The sequence below is a fragment of the Gouania willdenowi genome, chromosome 9 (assembly GCF_900634775.1).
Source record: "Gouania willdenowi chromosome 9, fGouWil2.1, whole genome shotgun sequence".
Taxonomy (NCBI): Eukaryota; Metazoa; Chordata; class Actinopteri; order Blenniiformes; family Gobiesocidae; genus Gouania; species Gouania willdenowi.
In genome coordinates, this window is record NC_041052.1 from 31,576,741 (window position 1) to 31,603,578 (window position 26,838).

Below are 26,838 nucleotides of genomic sequence, written 5' to 3' on the forward strand. Positions count from 1 at the left end.
TAACCAAGGAGCAGATTACTTCAGGGTTATGACAGCAGTTTACTATCAGTCCAAATAAAACAAAATAATATGAACAGAAATACAGTCAACCTCATATCATTTATTCTCACCCAAACAAAACTGACATATGTACCAATCAAAATAAAAAACTCAGTAAATGCGAAACAAAAAAGCAAAAAAAGATTCAAATCCAATAAGCTTGTGCTTATATAGTCCCTTTCTCAGCTCATGTTATTAAAAAAAATTAGATAAATGATATTGTTTCATAAAAATATAGTCCTTAAAATGTTTTTTTGTTTTAATTAAAAAAAAAAAAAAAAATGAAAATTCTGGCCTGCAAAACTAAATTATAAAGCTCTTTGTGCACAAAAATAAATTACCATCCTTTCTGAAGCTACTTAGCACAGCAGCTAACTAGCAATTAGCTTAAACAGCGATTAGCATGATAGTAACATTCACTCAGAAAATACAACTTAACAGGACATTAAAACATATATTCCATGACAGTCAATTACAGTACAGTCAGTGTTACACCATGAATATTTTCAGCTCACCTAGCAGGGAATATTTAAGTAGACTGTATGAAGCAGGCACGGATGGAGACGACAGACAACACACGTGTCTACCACAGCTAGAACCAGCTGAGCATGCGCAGACTCTGCGCCGGTTGCCATGGTTTTTAACTGTCGTAAACACAACTAATCAGAAGATGAAAGCAGCTTCTGAAGTAGTTCTAAGACAAAGTCTGGTGATAAACTACATGTTTTATTCTCCCCATTTGAGTCAATAACTAAAGACGGACACAAACAAATAAAGTAAGTGTAATATTTTAAATATGCATTTTACATTGTGACCACCAGAGGCTCCCCGTGAGCAATGTGTGAGTTTTTACAGCAATATGACTTTTTTTTTTTCTTCCAGGATAGAATTACTTGAGTTTTGTCAGATTAAGTTTGGTTTTAAAACAAAGGGATAAAATTACTTTTTTTTGTGTGTGTAAGTCAGTTTTAATGTTGGCATAATTTTACATTCATAAGTGCAGACAATGAAACTTGTAGCAACGTTTTTCAAAATGTATAATTATTTTTTTTATGGATAAAAAGTAAATTTAAGAGGCAAGTGTTAAATTAGAGTTTGTTTCTCTTCCTTTGAAAATAAATGATATTCTTAAATGTATCTCACCTGAAAGATATGAAAGAAGATGTGTGTGTTTGCTGATCACTCAAAAGACTAAAGAAATGTTAAATAATATCTAACTATATAATGATTTCTTACATCAAACTTTTGATATTTATCTGATTAACTGTTCAGTTTGTGATATTCATAGTAACTTTATGTTATTTACATGTAAGCAAACAAAAATGTTGTGGATTTTATTATAGGGTTGGGATTTTAGGTCAGGATTCTGGTTTTCTATCTCTTGACATTTTTACACTAAGTTTGGTTTTATTTGTTTTATGTACATCATCATATAAGTTTTTATTATTTTACTTATAAAGGATGAGGAACGAGATTGCAGCGGTGGTTTCCTTCTTGAAAAGGCTGGTGAAATTAAAGAATAAGGTGGAGGTGGAGAAAATGGATTTGTTTGCTGAGAGGCTAACAGTGGCGCTGCAGGAGAAGTTTGAGGGACACTGGGTCCCTGAAAAGCCCAGCAAAGGCCAGGCGTACAGGTACGCTCAGCGGGACACCCATGGTTTGTGGGTCATTCCGTCTCTTTAAAAGTGTGATAATTGAATAATTAAGGAACAATTGGTAAACATTTCAGAATTCTTTAAGACCAAAGTGCATGTGATGTCCTGAAAATGTGTTGAAATGACATGGAGTGACCCTAGCTGTCCTCTGGTCAGCCTCAGCAGCTAAAAGCGCTGATCCTTGTGTGTTTTTCAGGTGCATCAGAGTGAACGCGTTCCACAAATATGACCAGGAGCTGCTGCGTGCCTGCAGTGAAAGTGGGGTTCACTACGGTGACCTGGGGCTGCCCTGGGAAATCACTCTTTGGGTGGATCCAGGAGAGGTTTGTGGCAGGTGAGGAACAAAAACACACAATTATTCTTCACTCTGTTTTTTAGACTTTCTATTCCTAGGTTTAGTTTATTGGTTTATTCAGAGCATAAACAGTATACACTCTGCTCAAACCAAGCTTATGTTTAGCCCCACCCACATTTGACGTCTGTTTTACATAATACAATATTAGTTGATAATTAACAAATATTATATACATTAAAGCCTCTGATTATTCGTGATCATGGAATTCATGTTCTGAATCAGAAAATTAAATCCAAACCTTTTTAGTTTTTGCTTTTTATTAAAAATCTGGTCCCAATATGACATGGAAATGCCTCACATGCATGTTTTGGGACAATATCATGCATATACATGCAATTATTCTTCCAGCGAGTGTTACATACACAATCTTGATTATAATCTCGCTCTATGTAAACACATGACTGGGTGGGATTTTGCGCAAAACTTGAGTCCAAATGAAAACAAATGACACAGACTAAACCCTCATGTTTTGAGACCATATCAAACATTTCCAAGATATTTTTCCTGTAAAATGGGGGGCTGGCCGTTTGAACATTTATTCTGATATGTGGGAGGGGTCAGATATTGGTATGTTCATGTCAGATATGTGTGTCTGGGGTCATACTATTAAATTAAATGGTTTGTCATTGAACTGACATGTTTGTGTGTGTGTGTGTTATTGTTGCACAGGTACGGAGAGCAGAATTTCCATTTCTCAATTGCCACATTTTCCTCCGATAAGGATGAGATGACATCGGACTATCACTCGGGTTCATCTGATGAGGGGAGCACACGTTCCTCCCCCCTCACCGTCACCAACAGGAAGTGCCAGGTAACCCAGGGAGCAGAAGCCACACCCCCCTCACTTATTCTTAAACTGTTGGTGCTTCTATGTTTGAACTGATCTTCAACCTTTTCCTTCCCCAGGTGTTAAATCCAGATGCTCCAGCTTGGGAACCCAAAAAGAAGCTGTCAGGAATGGTTCATAAAATTCCATAGCCTCAGCACAGCTACCGGTGCCTCCTCCACCAGAGCCAAGGCCCCCCTCATTATCTTTTGAGGGTCTTTTTTATTTTATTTTTTTTAACAATGTATCAATGTACAGTAAGGGTCTTTTTTTTTTTTTTTTTAAACAATGTACAATAAACATTTGTCCAATTTAACATTTTCTTTGATTTTACTTCATAAACATTAAACAGAAATTTACTGGTAGCCAGCTGCCAAACAAAAGAAAAACTACACAGACAAAACATTTCAATAAAATTAAAAAATAAAACTCATATGCCTATAAATAAAAGTAAATAAGTGAACAAAAATAAAGAGGGTTTGAGGAGGAGAGGGGGTAGGGGGAGTCAGTGGGGTATTCAGAGGCTGTAGTTGTGGGTCTTTCAAAGTAATCCAGGAAAGGGCGCCATAATTTATCAAATTTATCTTCAGATCCATGAACTGTGTATTTAATGTTTTCCAAATCCATACAGGACATAACATCTTTTATTCATTGTGAATGTGAAGGGGCCGTGGAATCTTTCCACTTAAACATTATAACTTCTCTGGCCTATAATAAAGAAAAATGTAGCACTCTGAGCTGCTTTTTAAGCAAGTTAAGATCCAGGGCTACACCAAAAATAGCACAGGTTGGATCTGGCCTAATTTGGTGATACAGGACATTGAAAATTGTGTGAAAAACTGAGTTCCAAAAATTGACCAATGAAGGACAGGACCAGTACATGTGAAGCAATGTACCAGGTTCACTACCACACTTTCCATTAGTTGGGTCCACATCCGGATACATGCGCGCTAACTTAGCCTTGGACAAGTGCACACAATGAACTATCTTGAATTGAATGAGTGTATGTTGAGCACACATTGATATAGTGTGAACCTGGCCAAGGATAGACTCCCACATATCATCCGTAATGGTAGTATTTAAATCATGTTCCCATTTATATTTAAACGCATCAACAGAAAAACATTGTAAATGTAAAATTAAGTTGAACAGAACCGATATTGCTCCCCTAGAGGTTGGTTTGACTGATAAAAAGTTGTCGACAGAATTATCTGGAGGTTTTTGAGGGAATTGTGCTGTCATACTCTACACATAGTGTCTTACCTGTAAAAAATGACAAAAGTGAGTAAAGGCAATACAAAATTTGGTTGAAAATAAAGAAAAACTTTCAAATTGTCCATCTAAATATAGATCAGCGAAACATTTTAAACCTTTTCTGTTCCAAATGTGAAATACACTATCCGTCATTGAAGGAACAAATCGTTGATTTGAAACAACCAGACTTTGAAGTGAAAAATAATTGAGACCAAAAATCATCCTAAACTAAAACCAAATTCTGAGAGACTGATGGACTACTATATTATTACTAGGTAAAGACAAGACAAGAGGAAATGATGAACCTATAGTTGCAGGTAAGGAAATCTTATTGTCCACATGAGACTCCATGGTGACCCAAACGGGGGAAGACGGTTCCAAGTAATAGTGTTTCCATTACAGCATCGACCTGATATTTGTGGCCCAGTAATAGTATTAAGAAGAGTTTTCCTCAATCTTGGATGTTTAACATTCCAAATAAAAGGCCTTCTTAACATCAATGGGAACATTTTTATCATTAAATACAATTTAAAAATGGCTTTCACTTTGTGAAATGTAAATCTTGTTCAACTAAAATGCAGTAAAAATAAATCAATCTGAGCTGAAACATGATTCTTGAAAAAAAAAAATGTCTTTTGGGAAATTCTTGATATCAAAATGGGGTCACGATCCAAAAAAGGTTGGAACCACTGCATTAATTTTTTTTTTCAATGCAGACAAAGGGGGGACTTGGATCCAGCCCACTGCTGTAAATCACTACCTAATTTAGTTGTAGAATCTCTGATTCCCTCCAAATCAGAATCATTTTATTTGTCACTACACAAAGCACAACAATGTAAAAAAAAAAAAAAAAAAAAAAAAAAAAAAATAGCAGCCCTCATAAAGAGTGAATATATATATATATACACACACACACAATGGCCAATGTAAAATAAAAAAGACAAGATGTGGTATGGACATGGATATTTACATATGAGCGTTCAGTAAACAACAGCTCTAGAAAAGAAGCTGTTTTTCTGGGATAGAAGCTGCAAATACACAGTCAATGAAGATGCACATTATTTCCAGAGATCAGTTTTTCCACGCCTATATCACATAATCAAAGTCAATTTAAATCTGATATTGTTGTAAGTACAGTAAATTTTTTCAAAATCCTGCAATTTTCTTCAAATTGTTCCCCAAAATTTCACCAAATACAGTATATTTTGTGCTGCTCCCGCCTTTGCCTTTCGAACCCAAACCGAAATGGTTCGAATCATGAGGCAATGTTGTGGTTTAGCGCTGGATATGAGGGTGTGATATACAGCCCATTTTCTCTTGCAGCATAAAGTTTTACAATAATTGTTATTAATGATTAAATACTTTTAAGAATGAGAAAACCATTTCAGATGAAAAGGTCAGGATGTCTGAAGAGTATTAAATACTTATTGTTGCCAAAAGTTTGTCTGCTATGGATTCAGATATGTTGGCGTTATACATACAGTATATGTACCACCAGATTTTTAATATTAATATTTTAATTAGGAAAAAAACATGTGATTGTAAAGGGTGTGTTTCATATGTACTATACATTTTAAAATTTCAAAAAAAAATTTTTTGGGGGGGGGGTTGCAATGCGGCACTCCACCAGCAAATGGCACCCTAGGCGGCCGTCTGGTTTGCCTGGCGGCAGGGCCGGCCCTGAATATAGGAAAAACTTTCATGATGTGTTTACTTGAAAGCCAATGGTTGCCATGGTTGCAGGATGAAAGATAATGAAGAGATGAAAGAGAACCAGAACTGCAGTAGCTACTCTCAGTGCTAGTGGTTAGATTGGGAACTGTCTCTCTTCTGAGTATCAAATCGTAAAACTAGCATTTTTGTAAAGTTTGAAAGCTTAAACTGTGAAAACCTAAATGAGGAATGGCTTCAACAGGTAAGACAGACTATACAGACAAAATATGAGGATGAAATTTTATCTGATAAGATGAAAGAAAACTGTACCATTGTCATGAAGGGAATCACTACATTTAAATATATTTAATAATTATTATTAGAAAATATTTACTCGGGTTTCAAATCATGAAAAATAATTTTCCTTGAAAAAAAAAAAAAAAACAGTTCAATATTTGATATAGCTAATGCTGTTAGGAACAGTTTGAGAGAGCCTCCAGAGCCAAAGGTGTGTACTTATAATACATAAAATAAGAGTGTTTGACTTCAATGTTTACAGAATAGATGTCATATAGCATGAGGAGCTCTTGAAAACTGAGACCATGTATTACTACCTACTACTACTATACCTTTTAACTGTGAAAAGTAACATGGCTCATACTCTGAGTGTATCAACAAAAAATGAGGACGTCCTACACATGCAGTCAATGCTGAGACAGGACTTCTTATATGAAGTAATTTTCCAGGACAGGATGAGATTTCCTTGTTTGTGTGAGTCTTAATGTTTGAATTCTGAATACTAACCATGTGCTCTGTCTGTCCACTTTAACAGCACATCCTCTAATGGTAGGGCAGGTCCTCCAGAGCAACTCCACTCATTACACCATCCTCCAATTTATTGGAGAAGGCAGGCTTCGGAGAAGTGGCAAAGTGCTGGGCTGATAACAGCAGCAGCGCAGTGGCGGTAAAAATTCTGAAGAAGGAGTTTTTGCAAGACATAGAGGATGAGGTAGGTGTTTGGATCTCTCCTAGTTTTTGGGCCTCCAACAGGACTTTAACTATGAACTGTTGAGGTACAGCGATATAAAGGTGATCTAATAGTGCTTCTTTCCTTTCAGGTGTCCATGCTGAAGACCATCGGCTCATTGAATGCAGACAACATCAATGTGGTTAAATTCTACGAACAATTTCAATACTTGGGCTATAACTGCCTTGTCTTTGAGTTGTTGGACGTGGATTTATCCCATCTAGTCTGTTCAATTAAAGTACACAATATCCGCCCCATTGCAGAGCAGGTAAGAATGGTTTTAATCCCATGGTAATGCTTGCTAATTGATTTAAGAAAGCTTGAAGTGCAAACCTGATCTTAAAAATCTGAATAAGAGAAACTATTCTAATCACGTCTTTTCTAATTGTGTCCTTATAGCTGTTGGTGGCATTGCAGGGACTAAAGTCTGTAAGGGTCATGCATGGCGACATCAAGCCCGACAATGTTATGTTGGCTGACATAGACGAGGATCCAGTCAGAGTGAAGCTGGTTGACTTTGGAATGGCTTCTTCATTCTCTGCCATCTGTCCCGGGATGATTCTTCAGCCCATCGGCTACAGGTATGAGGGTGTCACCCTGAATAACTTCTGTGTTTTTGTAACAAACCTCTGTCATTATAGTGTTGGTAGTTAATGCTAAGCAACATTTTTCTAAAGTGTATTTCATTCATTTTGCGTCGCAGAGCCCCAGAGGTTTGTCTTGGCCTTCCATTTTCAGGGGCCATTGACATGTGGGGAGTGGGCTGTACGCTGGCCTTTCTCTACCTCAATGATCATCTCTTTCCTATCCACTGTGAATACCTCATGGTAGGTCTTTTCTTTTTTTATACATCATCCCTCCATCCATTTAATGACACGTGTTCTCTTTTCCACATGTATAGTAAGTCTTGAGTAACTGCCCCTAATATGTGTAATTGTGTTTTCTTTCTGCAGATGAAGTGCATGGTGGAGATGCTGGGCATGCCGTCGAAATACCACCTCCGCTTTGGCATGTACAGCCAGAGATTCTTTTGTAAAGAGGATGAATTTGGCACACAATGGAGGCTGCTGGTAAAGCATAGTTTTCATTGTTGTTGAACCTTGATTGTTGCCCTAAACTTCTCATAAACCCTTTTCATTGTTGTTGTGTTTCCACAGACCCCAGAAGAAAACTCATCTAGAAACAAAAAGAAAGCAGAGGAGTGGCCCAAATCTCGTGCTCATTTCTCATCATTGGATGACCTGCTCTATGTAAGTGTTCTCTACGGTATTTGAGTTCAAATACTTAGTAGAGATTTCTTCTTTAAAATGCAACCAACCTTAAAAATGCGTTAATAAACTGAATTTATTCACGGTTTCTTTTTTTTTGTTATGTCATGAGTAAGATAAGTGTGAACTTGTGCAATGACCTAACTCTTATTTTTTTTTTTTTTTTGAATCTAGATCTCTGAAGTAGAGGATGCTGAAGAAATGGAAGACAGGAAGGTGTTCATCGACTTCCTAAAAGAGTTGTTACATCTGGATGGGGATCTGAGAATCTCTCCTGTTGAGGCTCTTCAGCATCCCTTTATCACAGGGTCATACCTGAGCCAGCCCAGGAGCCAGACAGCAGAGAATAGTGAGTGACTGCACTGTGGAGACAATCACGCACATGGTGATCAACTAGTTGTTCTATTGAATTTCTAAATAATCTTTTTTTTATTTTTCCTCCTACTAAAGAAATGGATGACATTACTCTTTCATCTGGCCAAGATGGGCACAGTAAGAAACATGAAACAGAAAATGGGGATGATGAGTCCCCACTGTCTCCTGCAAACAACAAATGTGGACATTGTGAGACACATGTATCAGAAGATTGGATTGAGGATGTCCCACGTTTTCCTGTGAAATTGTTTCCCTTTTCCAATTGGACCTAATGCAGAAGACGTCTCCTTCCCCGCCTCCAACTCTATGAGGTTCTCGGGCAGATTCCTGAAACGAGTTCAGAAGTTCTTCTCTCGACTTTGGACAGGGCGTGCTGAACTTTTAAGAGAGAGAGTGAGAGAAAAAGTGAGAAAGAGAGAGAAAGCCAAAGAGAGAAAGCAAGAGAGTGAGAAAGCAAGAAAAAGCCAGAGAGAGAGAGGGAGAGGGAGTGTGTCAGTAAGGAAGTTCTTCTCTCGACTTCAAAAAATTTTTTCAGGTTGCTTGTCTTCCTCTGTGAAGGAGTAATTAGTTTTTATTCTTTGTTTGTTTAGTTCTTTGTATAATTGCATGGTACATGTATATTTGTAAATAAATGTATTGAATGAATAATCTAGATCTCAAACCTTCTTTATTTCCACACTACTTTTCGTCATTTTGACCCTTTTCAAAATATATTTAGCCACTGATACAATAATAGATCATATATTTCATATATTTAGAATTGGTAAAACATTTGAATGGTGGCAGAGGGAAAGAAGTTGTTTTTGTGTCTGGAGGTTCTGGTCCTGATTGACCGAAACTTTCTTCCTGAGAGATTGAAACAGTTTATGACTGGGGTGCACTGTAAAAAAAATTCTGTCAAAATTACGGTAATTCACTGGCAGCCACAGTTGCCATTTTTTCACCGTTAAAAATACAGTAATATGATCTGTTAAAATTTTTACAGAATACCTTACCGTATTTTTAACGGTGAAAAAATGGCAACTACAGCTGCCAGTGAATTACCGTAAATTTTACAGAATACCATACCGTATTTATAACGGTGAAAAAATGGCAACTACAGCTGCCAGTGAATTACCGTAAATTTTACAGAATACCATACCGTATTTATAACGGTGAAAAAATGGCAACTACAGCTGCCAGTGAATTACCGTAAATTTTACAGAATACCATACCGTATTTATAACGGTGAAAAAATGGCAACTACAGCTGCCAGTGAATTACCGTAAATTTTACAGAATACCATACCGTATTTATAACGGTGAAAAAATGGCAACTGCAGCTGCCAGTGAGTCACCATAAAAATGACGGTAACAAATGCCATCTTATTTACAGATAATTGCCTTTAAAACTACATATCTTCTGTCTGGATTAATGTATTTTCCTGTAATAAACACATTACAATTGTATTTAGCAATACAGGGAATTTTATTAAGTTCAACAGAAAAATACCTGTAGCTTAGCTGCCAAACTTTCACTGTAAAAATATTTACAACGAACGAGTTGAAAATATAGGGCAATATGGCAAAAAATGTATAACATGGATGATAACCCTGGTATGCATTTAGATGTTATGCTTTACAACCAATGGCCGCTGGCTGCTCAGCTTCGTGACCACGGCACTAGAGGCCGCCATTTGTCCCCCATTGCTGTAGTACCTGCATACAGTATAGTCAGCCGCTAGTCTCCCATTAGAAAGCTTTAACTTTAAAGCCTGGTGCCATTTTTCCAAAACTTTCTACAGTTAAATATTCCTCCTGTGATAATGCTGGGTTGGGCACAATTACTGGGACCAGGCTGGTTTTCCTAAGGAACATTTTAGAAAATCTCGTAAACTAATCGGGGCCGGACTTTGATTGACAGGCCGTTATCCATAGAGGCTAGTTAGCGAGTGTTAATGACAAGCTCTAACTTTCCACATGACAGGGAGCTCATATACATAATAAATTTACACTGCACTTGAATGGTTCAGGTTGCAAATTGCAAATGTCTCTGGTACTCATCACTAGTTTGGGTAACAATTGTTGATCTGCGCTTTTAGTGTAGCTCAGTGGTGCTGGGATGTCCTGGACTACGCTGCTGGTTTGTTGCCTCTGGGTATTCTTCCAAAAGTGCTGGGGATGCTTTTCCAGTCTGAGAAACAACAGAATACATAAACCTTTGAATACTTATGAGATTAACAAATGACAATTTATTCTTTATAGGGCTGAACGATTAATTGCATTTGCAATTTTATCGCAATATTACACAAAGCGATTTCGTTATCGCAGGGTACGCGATTTTGAAAGTGAATGGAGGTGCGACATATGGCAGCAAAGTCCGCTCCGCCGTGTGCTTTTGTTTACGTCTCTTAAGGTGTGTGGTAGATTGTGGATGTACAGTGAAAATATCAGCGTTTATCATGCAGCCACCGCGAAGGACTATTGCTTTCTTCTCCGTTAGCATTGCGTTAGCCGCAACGCTCATCACGCCATTCTCTCGCTGCTACTACACTCTCTGATGATCACAGAAACTCCTGTCTCACCTGCGGATTCACACATCTCTGCCTCCACAAAGATATAGGTGAGCCTGTGCTGCTTGTAAAGAGTAAAGAATCGTTTGTGGCTCAGTTTAGGAGGCTTATATTTGGGAATGTCGTGGATAAAGAACTTATCTCAAAAGCATAATTACGGTTCATGACCATAAAGTATTCTCCAAGGCGATGTGCCATGTGCCTTTATTTACCTTTGCATCTACCGCATATGCGTTCCCGTAGGTAGAACAGACGCTAGATATAAACACTAAACTGCTGTATGAAAAGGGTTTGAAACTACGATCCGAGGCAGGAGTCCATGTCATGTCTTATTTTGCTGAGGAAATGTGCAGTTTAGTGCTGAAATGGCTGCGAGTCAAAGAGAAAGTGAAACATGTCTGTGTTTGGCACCTCATGTCGCCGTCTCCTTGCGTCAATGTTCTTCTCTTTCTTCATATTGTCCAAAATTACATCCCAAAATCAAAATGCTGCTCCTAACTCAACTGTGTTTTTGCGTGTGCTCCATCTGGCCTCTCCGTATCAATCAATAACGCGCATCTGTAGCAACCACGAGTCGCAGCACATACAGGGATTTGATATGTATATATATTTTTTTTTATAGACTGTACTGTTAAGTTCAGACAGTTTTTATGAAGTGTGGTTCACAAACTTTGAATAGGTCAAGCAACAATTTTGTTTGCTTTATTGTTGCAATTTTCGCTTCAAATTAATCTAATATTGTTTATTATGAAAAAGACTGATTTATTGCTTGTGTTAGATGAAAAATACATGAGAAGAGGACCTTGCAACAATAATCGCATATCTAATCGCAATCGCAATATTGAAGAAAAAGATCGTAATTAGATTATTTTCCAAAATCGTTAAGCCTTAATTCTTTATATTGAACAACTAATAGCAAATTATGTTTTGACGTCATACAAAAATTCAACTTATGGTAAAACTCACTCTCACCAGTCAGAGCAGGTTCTGCACAGCCATTGATCTATTAGCACGTTCTGATGCAGAGGTGGTGGGTCGACACTGAAGAACTCAGGAGGAACGTAACTCTACGAAAACACAAGATAAACCCTGAATAAAGTACATTATAAAATAGGGTTACGAAATATTAGACGTTTTGAACAGTTTGTACTCACCAAATCCATCTTGAAGGGGAAGACCGTTATCTTATTGGATTTTTGAAGGATGGCTGGCAAAAGGCAAAGATAAAGAAAAGCACAATTAACTATCAAACATGGTCAGAATTCTTACTAGAATGTTTTTAATCACACAAAAAAGAACTCACAATACTCGCTGCTCCTGATGACAAATACCCATCTTGTGTTTGGGTCATCAATCGAGGGTCTCTGACTTCTGAGTTCATTTTTTTTTTTTTAGAGACTATCTGGAGACTTGCCTTATCTCCTGGGGACGTCCCAGACCCATCTCTGAGTTAGAGTTCTTTAAAGCACTCCACACTTTAAAATGTATTAAAACCAAATATTATTAAAGCAGTACTAAGTAACTTGTTTACCTTAATAAATCCTTTTTGTAGTGCCTCTGAGGGTAATAAAAGTGTTAATGGGATGATTGGTGGGTCTTTTATCTCCCCATGTCTCTGACCAGAAAACCACAATTGCAACTTCACTGCCTACGGGTCGGAGGCCCCAATACACATTAATAGAATCACGAAGAAGCTAACAGGCTAACAGGAAAAGCTACCTGCGGGCTAGTGCCACTTAAACAGAATTTACAGCAAAGTTTGAGTGAAAACAATGATCTCCATTGTGTAATTGGATGTACAATATCCCTCTCTCCCTTTGTCTTTTCTGTCAGTGTAATATTTACTCTAACGGACTAGAATTGAAAAGAAATGCAACGACACCTGCAGTGGCGCTTATGGCCTCTAGGGGCATTAGTTATTCAGCTGCTTTAACTTATTGAAAGAGAAGAGTCGAATTAATGCTTCACTTCCAAAGACTAAACCAGTCACTACCAGAAGCAGACATTGGACTAATCTTTGTACAAAATATTAAAAATTAAACTTCAACCAGCATCATGGCGCATTACCTTATTTAGATGTTTCTTTATCTATCTCTCTGACCACATCCAAAAATGATCACTTTATTAGAAATCTATCAGATATCACGGTTTTAGGTAAACAAAAAATACATTATACCTTTTTTACTCAATTAGAAGAAAAGTGTACATACCTTATACAAATAAAGTCGTCATTATACACTACAAGTCCACACTGATAGTATGAAAAGGCAAGGCAGGTTTATTAACAAACACCTGGAAAACTTGTTTGGTTCCATTTCTGAGCCAAAGCCCAAATGAACCAACTTGTGGGATTGTATGTACATTGACTACTTAATTAACAAATAGCACAGCCAGTCCAACATCAGAGGAAGACCACAGAACATTTTGAACTTCATGCAGAATTTAAGAAACTTGGTTGCCGTAAAATTGTCCTTAAGTAGTATACTTTGAGGAACAGGCCACCGTTTTTCCATACTAAGATATGTTCTTACCTGAGCTTAGACAAGTTGATACGTACCTGTCTAGTCTTTACTCGTGTGCTCACTCACACAAAAAGACCAAAGATGTTAGCATTTAGCCTCTCCTAGCATATTCCTATGGACCCAAACGGGGATGAAGATAGAAGCGACCAAGCTCTTCCACGTTTTCCCTATGTAAATACGGTTATGGGAGTAGTTACATGATCCAAGTGTAGTTACCCAAAATTAAACGTGGATTTTCTAAGCGGATAAAATTAGGTACTATATTGTAAGGTGTATTAATACATTAGGAGCACTTAGTTGTCCGCACAGTAATATTTTTACTCCTATAGAATTCTGAAGATATTACTGCAGACGTCGCTTAGAAAATCCACCTTTAATTTTGTGTACCTACACTTGGATCATGTAACTACTCACATAACCGTATTTACATAGGGAAAACGTGGAAGAGCTTGGTCGCTTCTAGCTTCATCCCCGTTCGGGTCCATAGGAATATGCTATGAAAGGCTAAATGCTAACATCTTTGGTCTTTTTGTGTGACTGAGCGCACACGTAAAGACTAGACAGGTACGTATCAACTTGTCTAAGCTCAGGTAAGAACATATCTCAGTCTGGAAAAACGGTGGCCTATTCCTTTAACATAGCTAAAACTTGAAAACGCATAAAAACCTAACTTGGCATATTAATTGTTCAAATAAACAAAAATAAAAACAGCAATTATCCTGTTATTCTTATTTGCCTGAGTTTCATTGTATTGAACATGTACCACATCAAAAACTGGGTAAGTTTTGTAAAACATATTAGAAATGGTAATGGCTGTCACTGAGTCTCTTGGCTATGTTCTTGTCTAAGATGTCGCTCTCCATTCATGATCAGACAGATCTCCAATCAGTGTGAGGACTCGTGGGTTTACATTCACTTGCTTCTTGTTCTTTTTTATCTCGACCTTTGTGCCTTTATCAGGGTTGATGTTGAAGAAGCATCTTCATGGAAAGGGAAATAAAAACTATGTTAACTCACAGCTCAACATTTCCCCCCAGGATGACATTTAAAAGGAATAGGCCAGCATTTTTCCATACTGAGATATCTTCTTACCTGAGCTTGGATGAGTTGATACGCAACAGTCTGGTCTTTGTGCGTGCTCTTCCAGCAAAGGTATAGCTCCAAACTGGGGTGAAGTTAGATGCAACCAAGCTGTTCCACGTTTTCCATATTTAAATACAGTTACGTGAGCCTTAGAAAATCAACATGTTTAATTTTGTGTAACTAGACTTGGATCGTGTAAAGGCTCACGTAACTGTATTTAAACAGGGAAAACGCAGCTTCTAACTTCACCCCAGTTTGGCACTATACCTATGCTGGGAGAAGCTAAATGCTAACAACGGCCGCCGGCCTGCCTCCGTCTCCGCTGCCTCCGTCTCCGCTGCCTCCTCCTCGCTTCAACTCTCCTCCACGTCGTCGTTGCGCGCTCAACGCCCAAGCCACGGGGCCCTACGCCTCAACCTCTCAGAGAAAATGCTCTCAAAATCTCTGCTCAACCTGCTGCCGAGTCGGACGATGCTCTCGCGTTTTACTGCACACCTAACTCTGAGCTGAGCTGTGCCTCGACTGTGTGCACACGCCCATCCCGGGCACTTCCGTTTCCCGCTCATTTGTACGTCACTCTTTTGCGTCGGTTTTGCGCACGGTCACGCTTGTTTTATAAAACAGGGGGAAAAAAGAAAAGAGAAATAAAGAAATTAATTAATAGATCAAACAACTACATATTCTATTTTATTTTTTGTTATCGCAATTAAATAAATGAATTTATTTCATTGCATAATTGTGACCATCACTAGCCCTCTCTAAGGAAGGGTAAGAAATACTTTATTAAAGGGAGGATGTAAAAAAGAGCGGGTAGTGTTACACCAAAGTGAGGGGGTGGGGGGGGGGGGGAAGGGAACAGGGAGGAGGGAAATGGAAAGGGACACTTCACTTCATCCACCTTCAAAATTCTCACTTGAATGTTTTCAAGTGAGAATGAGATGTGCAGTTGTGGTTGTGTATATTGTGCTTATTATGTTGTGTAATCAAGCCAGTCTAGTGACCAGTGTGAGGCTTAGGAATAATGGTGGTGGCTGTGGACAGAGGAAGAAGTGAGTGGAAAATATATTATAGTATAAATAATATTGTATGTATGTATGTATGTATCTATGTATGAAATAATTAATGCATCTGAAAGGGCAGAAACCTGAAAAAATCGAAAAATGTGCCAATTGAACACAAAAATAAACCTAAATCACCTACTTTATTATGCCCTTTTAAGTTTTAAAGTTTTTATAGTTTATAATTTACGTTTTATGTTTCATGTTGCACGATTGCGCTGAAGAAAATCCCTACTTTGTGAACTTGTTCAATGTCAATAAAAACCAATTATGATTCTGATTCTGTCAGATTATTAACAAGGAAAAGCTTTCAGTTTCTATACATTTTGATGGTGAGGGAAATGTTTTACTTCAGTGCCAAGTACGAAGTAGAATTTCTTTCATTGTTTAGATAAAAGTAAAGATGACTTACTTTCTGCTTTTCTATTGTACAATTTATATATAATGTGTAATTTTAAGGAAAGAATGATCCCCCCACCCAAAAAGTCATCATTTAATTTAGCTTGTGCCGTCTGCAATTGGAAATTAAAACAAATATATTTGACCAAAATGTTCGTGGAAGCAGATACTCACCCTCGATATATTTTTGATGATCTGTTAATGTACGACACTTTTTAATGCCTGTAAAACAATCTTTATTCATGCATATTTGACATTGGGTTTACTGGGAGATAGCGCTTTTATCCCGATTGACCTTTGACTGGAAGCGCTGCACATGCACACTACAAGATTACGACTCGCTTATTGTTCCTAAAACTGGGGACTACCCAAGAGACTGCAACACATAGCAGATACCCGCGTGCACAACTCTATTACACAAAATTGTAAATGAGATAAAAGTTATTTTGAATTGTCTACCTTTTATACTTTTTGAAATACAGTTATGAATATCAGTATAAACAAAAACATTTCATTTGAATTTTGATTTTGTAAATTTAACTGAATAACATTAGTTTAAAAAACAATAATTGGCTGAATAGTGAAAATCAAATTTGGGAGCTGACGCACTCCAGGAGGTAGGAAAGGGTTAAACTCTGGCAGTGGTGGAGGGGGAAGGCGGCTGAGGCCTGTGTGGGGGATGGGCAGATTCTCAAACTTCAATATCAGTTTTTTCATACTAGATTAGAGGACAGTTAGTATGTATAGATGCACTTGTCGTTGTATCCTTGGGCAAGACACTTCACCCACCTTGCTCCCAGTGTCTGCGTACGTTGGTGTGTGATTGAGAGGGTGAGGTTCATTTCCTGTAAAGCGCTTTGGGCCTGATGAAGGTAGAAAAGCGCTTTACAAGTTGAGACCATTTACAATTTATCATTTATTAGTAGTAATAGAAGTGGTGGTGGTATCAAATCAAAAAAGTTATGGGCGGATGAGGCCTGTGTGGGGGATAGGCAGATTCTCAAACTTTCTTCAGTATCAGTTTTTATGACCAGATTAGGAGACAGAAATAAAATATAAACAATACATAATCAATATTTCATGAATATATGATCAAAAAAAGCTTGTTTTAATAGAAATATGTTTTAGTTAATTTTAGTTAATTTTCTAGTTTATTGAAAATATCTTTTGATTTGTGCTTGAACTTCCTCAATAAATAAATCAGAAAGTTAGAATTCTGGCCCTGTATTAGGTGAAATGTAAAAAGACATGAAGTTCTAGTATATACTTTCAGAGCAAGAGCTGCTCCTGTGCGCTCTCGCCCCCTCCCCCTCCCGCTGATGGCGTATGGCAAGCCCTTTTAACATTTAATAAGTAGCGGTAATTGTAATTGCAGATATCTGCAATTCAATTGTTACATGTTGTAATTCAACGTCGACATATCCAGAATGACAATTTGACATGTGGCAATTCTAATTAAAGATATCTACAACTCAATTGTCACATGTTAGAATGGTCATTGTAGATATCTGTAACTTAATTACAACATGTCAAAATGTGCCATTGACTTCCATTCAAATTGAATTGCAGATATCTGCAATTCAATTTTTACATGTTGTAATTCAACGTCGACATATCCAGAATGACATTTTGACATGTGGCAATTCTAATTCATGATATCTACAACTCAATTGTCACATGTGAAAATGATCATTCTTGATATCTGCACTTACATTTTTACATGTAACAATTATATTACAGATATCTACAATTACATTTTTACATGTAACAATTATATTACAGATATCTACAATTACATTTTTACATGTAACAATTATATTACAGATATCTACAATTACATTTTTACATGTAAATTATATTACAGATATCTACAATTGAATTCCCACATGTTGAAATAACATTGTAGATATCTATAAATAATATGGTAATTTGGACTACATATCCGAAACAACGTCATTATCCCGCCCATATATCCGAAACGACGTCATTATCCCGCCCACATATCCGAAATGAATATGGTAATTTGGAGTACATATCCGAAATGACGTCATTGTCTCGCCCACATATCCGAAACTGCATTTCCACACGTGGAAATTCAATTGCAGATATGTTTAATATAAATGTTACATGTAAAAATGTAATTGTAGATATCTGTAATATAATTGTTACATGTAAAAATGTAATTGCAGATATCTGTAATTCAGTTTCTACATGTCGAAATGACATTTTGACATGTAGAAATATATTTGTTACGTGTGAAAATGGCTTTACAGATATCTTGAATTAACATTTCAACATGTCAAAATTACATTTCAACATGTTCAAATGTAATTTCCACTAGTGAAAACTAAATTGCTACATGTCAGCCAGACTTTTTAAATGTTAAAAGGCTTGCCATAGACGGCTTGTTAACCAATTATCCAATCAGAGGCCGAGAAGCGAGGTGAAGAGTTCAGTGACCTGCACCTGCACCTGCACCTGCACCTGCACCCCTGTCTGAGTCTCTGACTGCAACACACACAATATAACATTGACACATTTGAAAGAAAAGATGGGCAAATAAAATAAAAAGACTTGCAACTTTATGGAATCACCACTGAAAGTGTGATGAGAGATTTGAAAATGCTAGTATTTATTTTCTTCTTTGTGCATTACATGATTGCTTGGTATAGTTTAATGAAACAGTGAATGGGCCCTGCTTAGTTCTGGTTTAGTCCAGGTTCCTGATTTAGTCCTGCTATAGTCCAAATGAACTTCTTTGGGATAGTGACCAGTGCACCTGTGAAAGCACTGTGGGAAAATCATAACACTGCACGCTTTAGTTGACCTTTTCTTACTGACGTTATTGCTGTTGTTTTTAGTTGTTTCTTCAAAGAGGAAAGTCTTTTGATGCCACACACGAAGAACCCAGCCCCCCTCACCCCCCTCACCCCCCTCACCCCCCTCACCCTGGGAGACTCTACAGTGAGCTCTGTAGAGTACTTCTGCTTCCTGGGGACCATCATCACTCAGGACCTCAAGTGGGAGCTGAACATCAGCTCCCTTATCAAAAAAGCTCAGCAGAGGATGTACTTTCTGCGGCAGCTGAGGAAGTTCAGTCTGCCAACAAAGATGATGGTGAACTTCTACAGCTCCATCATCCAGTCCATCCTCTGCTCCTCCATCACCATCTGGTACGCTGCAGCTACGGCCAAGGACAAGGCCAGACTGCAGCGTATCATCCACTCTGCAGAGAAGGTCATCGGCTGCAATCTGCCCTCCCTCCAGGACCTGTACGCCTCCAGGATTTTGAGGCGTGCAGGAAAGATTGTGGCCGACCCCTCCCACCCCGGTCATAAACTGTTTCAATCTCTCCCTTCTGGTAGGAGGTTTCGGTCCATCAGGACCAGAACCTCCGCCCCCAAATAAATCCCCCCTCACTACACCACACCCACACCCTCCGAACTTTTATCTTATGCACAGTCATCCCAACTTGTATAAAAATATACCCACATTTGTAAACTGCTCCTGAGATAATCCCCCAGAAGACAAAATTTCTATGGAACATTTGTATTGATTTTCAATGGGATGACAGCATTTTGTTCATTTTAGTGTGCCACAACAGAAAAATTTTAAAACTGTTCAAAACAAGGTTACTATCATTGTATGACCAACCCTTAGGGCAAATGAACAAAGAAAGCTCATTCAGTTTGGATCCCATTTATGAAGGTTATGCAAGTATTACTGACTCTTCAAGAGCAAAAATGCGTTTAGAATGCATACGGGTCAATAAAGGGTTAACTACATATAAGTTATGACACATATTTGGTATGTTTGTGTCGAGCAGAAGTGGTTCTACAAGTCTTGAGTTTTTAAAGTATAAAAAAATATTAAAATATAGTGATTTTATAGCTGCTAAAAGTAGAGGCCACTTTCCGGGCCTTATGGGTGTTGAGCGTGATTTTTTTTTTTTCCAGTCCCAGCTCTGGGAGGCTATGGAAAACTACTGAAATAGCCAAAATGAACTTCTCCAAAAATGATTATCCTTAGGCAAATTTGAGGAACATCCAATAAAAACAGAAAAAATGCCATAAAAATGAAAATGTCAAAGTACACAAAAAGTCCTTAGGGTGCTGTGAGGGTTATATTTATATATATTTATGATATCTATTAAACATCTGTAGTTGTAAAATACTACATATAAATTCAAACAATGATAATTGTTATCATTGTTTGATATCATTCATTATCATGAATGTCAACAGTGATAGTGGGTTATTTGTAGAGAGGTCAGTCACTGGTCATCAAACACTCGACATCTCTCCTCAGACCAGCTGTGTCTTACACCTAATTTTAACCTTTTTGTCCAAATGTGACGAAATGGGTATTTTGGTCATCACGGCCGTAAAGTATTATACTGTTACAATATTGACAGAAAAGAGCTGTATTTCTTACAGTAATATACATTTTCTACTTTTACAGGCAAATAAAAAAAATTTTTAATAAGTTTTTTTCCATAAAATTTGCAAGCTTTCTACTGTTATTTATATAGAAAATAATCGTAAAATTAATTACAATGAAAGTATGTTGGATTAACAGAATTTAGTTTTTTTTATCAGTAATTTTCTGTGTTTTTATCTAACTGTAAGTTTTAAAGTATTATACTGTTGCAATATTGACAGAAAAAAGTTGTATTTTTTATAGTAATATACATTTTCTACTTTTACAGGCAAATAACATTTACTTTTATACGTTTTTTTCCATAAAATTTGCAAGCTTTCTACTGTTATTTATATGGAAAATAATCGTAAAATTAATTACAATGAAAGTATGTTGGATTAACAGAATTTAGTTTTTTTATCAGTAATTTTATGTGTTTTTATCAAATTTTAACTGTAAGTTTTAAAGTATTATACTGTTGCAATATTGACAGAAAAGAGCTGTATTTTCTTACAGTAATATACATTTTCTACTTTTACAGGCAAATAAAATTTCTTTTTATTAGTTTTTTTCCGTAAAATTTGCAAACTTTCGACTGTTATTTATATGGAAAATAATCGTAAAATTTATTACAATGAAAGTATGTTGAATTAACAGAATTTAGTTTTTTTATCAGTAATTTTCTGTGTTTTTATCCAATTTTAACTGTAAATTTTAAAGTATTATACTGTTGCAATATTGACAGAAAAGAGCTGTATTTTTTACAGTATTATACAATTTCTACTTTTCCAGGCAAATAACATTTCTTTTTATACGTTTTTTTCCGTAAAATTTGCCAGCTTTCGACTGTTATTTATATGGAAAATAATCGTAAAAATAATTACAATGAAAGTATGTTGAATTAACAGAATTTAGTTTTTTTATCAGTAATTTTCTGTGTTTTTATCCAATTTTAACCGTAAATTTTAAAGTATTATACCGTTGCAATATTGACAGAAAAGAGCTGTATTTTTTACAGTAATATACAATTTCTACTTTTACAGGCAAATACTGTCGTTGTTTAACAGTATATCACTGTAAAATTTACAGATTTTTTTTAGAGTGTGGGAGGGGTCGGCAACAATCTTTCCTGCACGCCTCAGAATCCTGGACGCGTACGGGTCCTGAAGGGAGGGCAGATTGCAGCCGATTATCTTCTCTGCAGAGTATATGATACTCTGCAGTCTTGCCTTGTCTTTGGCCGTATCTGCAGCGTACCAGATGGTGATGGAGGAGCAGAAGATGGACTGGATAATGGAGCTGTGGAAGTTCACCATCATCTTTGTTGGCAGACTGAACTTCTTCAGCTGCCGCAGGAAGTACATCCTCTGCTGAGCTTTTCTGACAAGGGAGATGATGAAGTACTCCACAGAGCTCACTGTAGAGTCTCCCAGGGTGAGGGGGGTGAGGGGGGCTGGGTTCTTCCTGAAGTCTGCTATCATCTCCACTGTCTTTAAAGCGTTGAGCTCCAGGTCTTTTTTTTGGGGGGGTGCACTTTGGCACCCTTACAGCAGAGGGCACCCTCGGTAGCCGCCTGGTTTTCCTGGCTGCAGGCCCGGCCCACTTTTACAAAAGATGCACAATGCAGTGGCTCGCATATCTCTGTCTTTAGTTTACAGCCTTTTTACTCACTTGCCTGAGACATTTTCACAGTACGTTATTATTATATAGTGCAAAACACAATCACTGCATATATAGGGGATTTTTTTAAAATGCCGTCAAAGTATCAGACGAAATCAAGCAGGATAAGCAGGTAAAAGAGATTTAGCATTACATTGCTACCTTGTGTTATTATTAGATAATTAAGTGTTATTTTAACTTTGTTATAAACTTCATTATTTTCTTTAAAATAAAAATATGTGACAATCAAGATAATCAGTTCACTTTTGAAATAATGATCATTTTAAATTGATAGGCAAGCCAACCAACCAACAACCAACCAACCAACCAACCAAAATCACACCATCATTTCCCAATATATTTGAAAACTAACACAACCTACAGTTTTTCTGCCACCAAAATGAATAATTTGAGGATACCACCCAATACCAGTGGTATAGGATTTAAAACACACTTTAAATGAGTTATCTCCTTTTGCTTCTTAGTCAATCAATTTGCAACCAATCATGATTGAATGTAGCAGGATTTATTGTAAATCAGTAGTTGGCACTTTTGCTTCACAGCAGGAAGGCCCTGGGTTTGACTCCTGGACTGAAGCTGTGATCTTTCTGCATGTAGTGTGCACGTTTTCCCTGTGTTCAGGATTCAAGATTCAAAATTTGTATTTGTCACATGCTCATACAGATGTGCAGTGAAATGTAAAAGACTCTCCCGCAAGGCCATGCAACAACAAACACTCAATTTAGTAATGCACATATTTGCAGAAAAAATATAACACAAAGCAAAAAATAAAAAGCGTTATTTGAATGCACAAAACATAAAACACAGAATAGAAAACTGTAAACAGTGCAAAGTGTCAACATGTAAAATATGCAAAGTGACCAGGGTCCAGTTAAATAGCAATGTAAAATAGTTTAAAAATGATAATTGAATGTATAGAATATAAAAAAATATAAAAATGTTATATTGTCCAGAGGTGTCAAAGTGCAATGTGCAGATCTATGTTTTTTAACTGAGGACAGCATGAGGAAAGAAGCTTTTCCTGAGTCTTTCTGTGTTCACTGTGATGTGTCGGAGGCGCCTGCCAGAGGCTAGAATTGTTTGCGTCAAACTCATTTTAGTTCAAGGATCAAATATGGTAACCTTGCCTGCAAGATGGATTTTCCTGGTGTTTACAAACACCAGGGCTGCGTCTGAACAGTCCCTCCTATCTGCTTTATTATCCACTGTTCCTTCATCCCCGGAATTGTTTAACTCATTTAGTGGGGTTAGAAATTTTGAAAATGGCTGGCACTGAATGAGTTAAATGGGGACCATGATAAAGAGCATTCGAGTTCTCTTTAAGCCCAGGAATAGAGGCTCAATGTTTCCTTTTTTACCTCCTTTAGCCTAGGAAACACTGATGCATCCCTTACCAAAGGAGACAAAATAATTCTGACCCACAATTCCTTGTGGCGACAACATTTAAAGAGAAATGCACACCCGAGCACTGATAAATAACAGAGATCATTCAAGTTCAATGCAATAATATGTCTTGAACAACTTAAAATAATCTAGAACCCATATATTATTATATGTAAGACATATTATCAGATTATAACTGACATAAAAAAGACACTGTGGTTCAAGAATAAGAAATCAGAGACATTTGTAGCCACATTATGTTTTATTCAACATAATTCATATTTGTGAGCAGAAGGTGAGTATGAGCAACCATTCTCAATGTGACGTTCTTTTAGTTTCACTTTTATTCCTCGTAGCCTGGTAACCTCTTTTCCTTTGATTTACATTCAAACCTTGTGATTTTTTTAGACTATATCAGCGTAAAGTGTTATAAATGTGGTTTTAGTCCATTTTCAGAAATTTTTAGTTTTTTCACCACAGTGGATGTCACTAATCTTCGCAGCCGTCAGCGTATTACGTAACATAGTGGAAGTGCTCTGATAGTCAAAGCAAACGTGATTGCCGTTTCCTAACCCTGTGATGTCATCCACAGGTAGTGTTGAGTTCAAGACCACACTATCCAAGACCAAGACTTGCCCGAAACCAAGACTTGCCCGAGGCCAGAATGCGCCGAGACCAAGACAAGACCAAGACTTTCGGGAGCCGAGACCAAGACCAAGACCATAAACATTTTTTTTTTTTAAATTGAAAAAAATATATAAATAAATGAAATTTTGACAAGGTTCGACAGTTAAATAACATTCTCTCTTTAATTTTAGTTTCTTTTAAATACATTTGATGGAGAAAAGAGGTGCCTGCAGAAAATTAACTAAAATATTAAAACTACTACTGCTACTGATAAATTCACAATTATTCTACATATTTGAAAACAAGATTTTTATGTTAGCTGAATGTACAGTAAAAAGTAATGTAATGTAATGTAAAAGTATTTCTTCCAAGAAAAAACATGGCTGGTCACCTACACACCGCAGAGTGTTTCCTCTTTGTTAGGGTTGGGCATCGTTTGGCTTTTAATGATTCTGATTCCAACAGTTCTTGTTGAGTAAGATTATTATTATTCTGGATATAGTGGAAACAGAAACTATAAAAAAATACTTATTGTGAACCTATTTATATTGTAGGGAACATATACAAATATGTAATTTGAGTCTAAAGCCACAAAAAAACACAACTTTAAAAAGAAAATAGACTAATATAAGAACTCTTTACAGTTATTTGAGTCCAGGCGATGACACACTGGTGACGACATAATCCAAGATAGTGGCGGCCCGACTACAGCCCACACTATGTAATAAAAGCCTTAAAAGACATGGATATAAAGAAAAGAGTGGATGGACAGAGGCATAAACATGCGGACTTTCACACGGACACACACTGACTTATGGAGTTAATGCAGCTTCTTTAATTCCTGTGGTGACAGGTAACACAGGTAAAATTGTGAAATTAAAGAAAAGCAAAAAGCTTTATAGAGATAAAAATTTGACTCCTATAACATGTCATCCAAAAAGTCCACCAGTGTCTCCAGTAAAGTCTTTAAAATTAGCTCTTCTTAATGTTAGATCTCTTGTTAACAAGTCACTACTAATTAATGATATTATTTTGACACATCACTTGGACTTTTTATTTCTTAATGAAACATGGTTGAATGATGGTATCAGTAATACTGTTCTCAATGAAAGTGCACCACAAGACTTTATTTATTTCAATAAGTGTCATACTTGCAGGAACGGTGGTGAAGATGCTGCCATTTTTAAATCAATATTTCAGTGCAAAGAAATAACATTTGGTGATTTTATCTCCTTTGAATATATGTCATTCATACTGAAGGGTGATTCAAGAGTTCTGTTTTTAGTCGTTTATAGACCCCCAAAATATTCTGGAGGATTTATGGATGAGTTTGCTGAACTGCTCTCAGTTGTATGCACTGAATACAACTTTTTAATAATAACAGGTGACTTAAATATTCATGTAGACAATAACATGGACAATACTGCCAAAGAACTGTATGCTTTAAAGGATACTTTTGGTCTTACACAACATGTGACTGGTCCGACACACACTCAAGGTCACACTTTGGATCTGGTTATCTCCAAAGGTGTTATTATCTCTGCTGTTGATGTAAGAGACTTAGCTTTATCTGATCATTTCTGTGTCTTTTTTGACGTCGAGACTGTAACATCTGTTCCCCCTAGTTATGTGTGTTTAAAGAAAAGGTACATAAATGACAACACAAGTGCACAGTTTATGGAAGCCATAGCAATGCCACCAACATTGAGTGCTGAGACAGTTGATGATCTTCTGGATGAGATTAATACAAAAGTCTGTAATGTCATAGATGTGGGGGCTCCAATCAAAACTAAGAGAAAACCAAACACACAGAAAACACCTTGGAGGAGGACTGAGATAATGCAGAATTTGAAATCTGTCTGTAGAAGAGCTGAGCGTAAATGGAGATCAACAAAACTCCAAATTCATCTAGAACTTTACAAAATAAGTCTGCAAAATTCAATGATGGCTTGTTCAAAGAAAGGCAGCAATACTTTTCTGACGTTGTTTTCTGTAATTGAAAAGCTCACAACCCCCCCGGATCAGATAGCCCCTGAATTACTGTCAGCTGGAAAATGCAATGAATTTGCTGTATATTTCAATGAAAAAATACAATCAATAAGGTCAAACATCAGAACAAACTAGCAAAATCACAAAAAGCTTGAACAGCTTCAACCACTGAGGGATAAGTCAACTCCAATGTTAGAGTTTATTACAGTGAACCCAAAAACAATAGAGGAGCCTGTTCAGCAGCTGAATCCATCAACATGTTGCCCTGACACAATACCCTCAATCTTTATTAAAACTGTTGTAAAGTCAATTGTCACTGATTTGTGTCAGATAATTAACTGCTCATTCCAACCAGGCACCGTACCAAAATCCCTGAAAGTAGCTGCAGTGAAACCTTTGTTAAAAAAGAGAACACTGGATGCCTCTATACTGGCTAACTATAGACCAATCAGCAACCTTCCATTCATGGCCAAAATCATTGAGAAGGTGGTCTTCAACAACTGAGTCAATTCTTAACATTCAACAAAATATTTGATAAATTTCAGTCAGGTTTTTGTTCTCATCACAGCACCAAAAGTGGCAAAAACTTTGTAAGAAAAGAGTGAAAAGTCACTAAAATGGGTCAAAATAGTCAAGAGTAGCAAAAAGAGGGAACAGTTAATATGTAATGGCAAA

The 26,838-nt window shown here is 36.9% G+C and overlaps 1 protein-coding gene and 1 long non-coding RNA gene across 2 annotated transcripts; one reads left to right on the plus strand and one right to left on the minus strand.

Annotated features, from left to right (window-relative positions):
* The first annotated feature begins 705 nt into the window (after window positions 1-705).
* LOC114470088 (homeodomain-interacting protein kinase 3-like) lies at window positions 706-7,906 on the plus strand. The gene is made up of 9 exons (XM_028458102.1): window positions 706-815; window positions 1,498-1,673; window positions 1,891-2,028; window positions 2,719-2,860; window positions 2,956-3,009; window positions 6,633-6,791; window positions 6,901-7,077; window positions 7,209-7,427; window positions 7,763-7,906. Exons 2-9 carry the CDS (start codon window positions 1,501-1,503, stop codon window positions 7,904-7,906), a joined length of 1,206 nt encoding a protein of 401 aa, XP_028313903.1. The 5' UTR covers window positions 706-815; window positions 1,498-1,500.
* A 4,138-nt stretch (window positions 7,907-12,044) lies between these two features.
* LOC114469989 (uncharacterized) lies at window positions 12,045-13,731 on the minus strand. The gene is made up of 3 exons (XR_003674816.1): window positions 12,307-13,731; window positions 12,158-12,210; window positions 12,045-12,070 (listed from the first exon to the last, which is right to left on the minus strand). It is a non-coding gene; the product is annotated as an uncharacterized LOC114469989 (long non-coding RNA).
* Window positions 13,732-26,838: the final 13,107 nt, after the last annotated feature.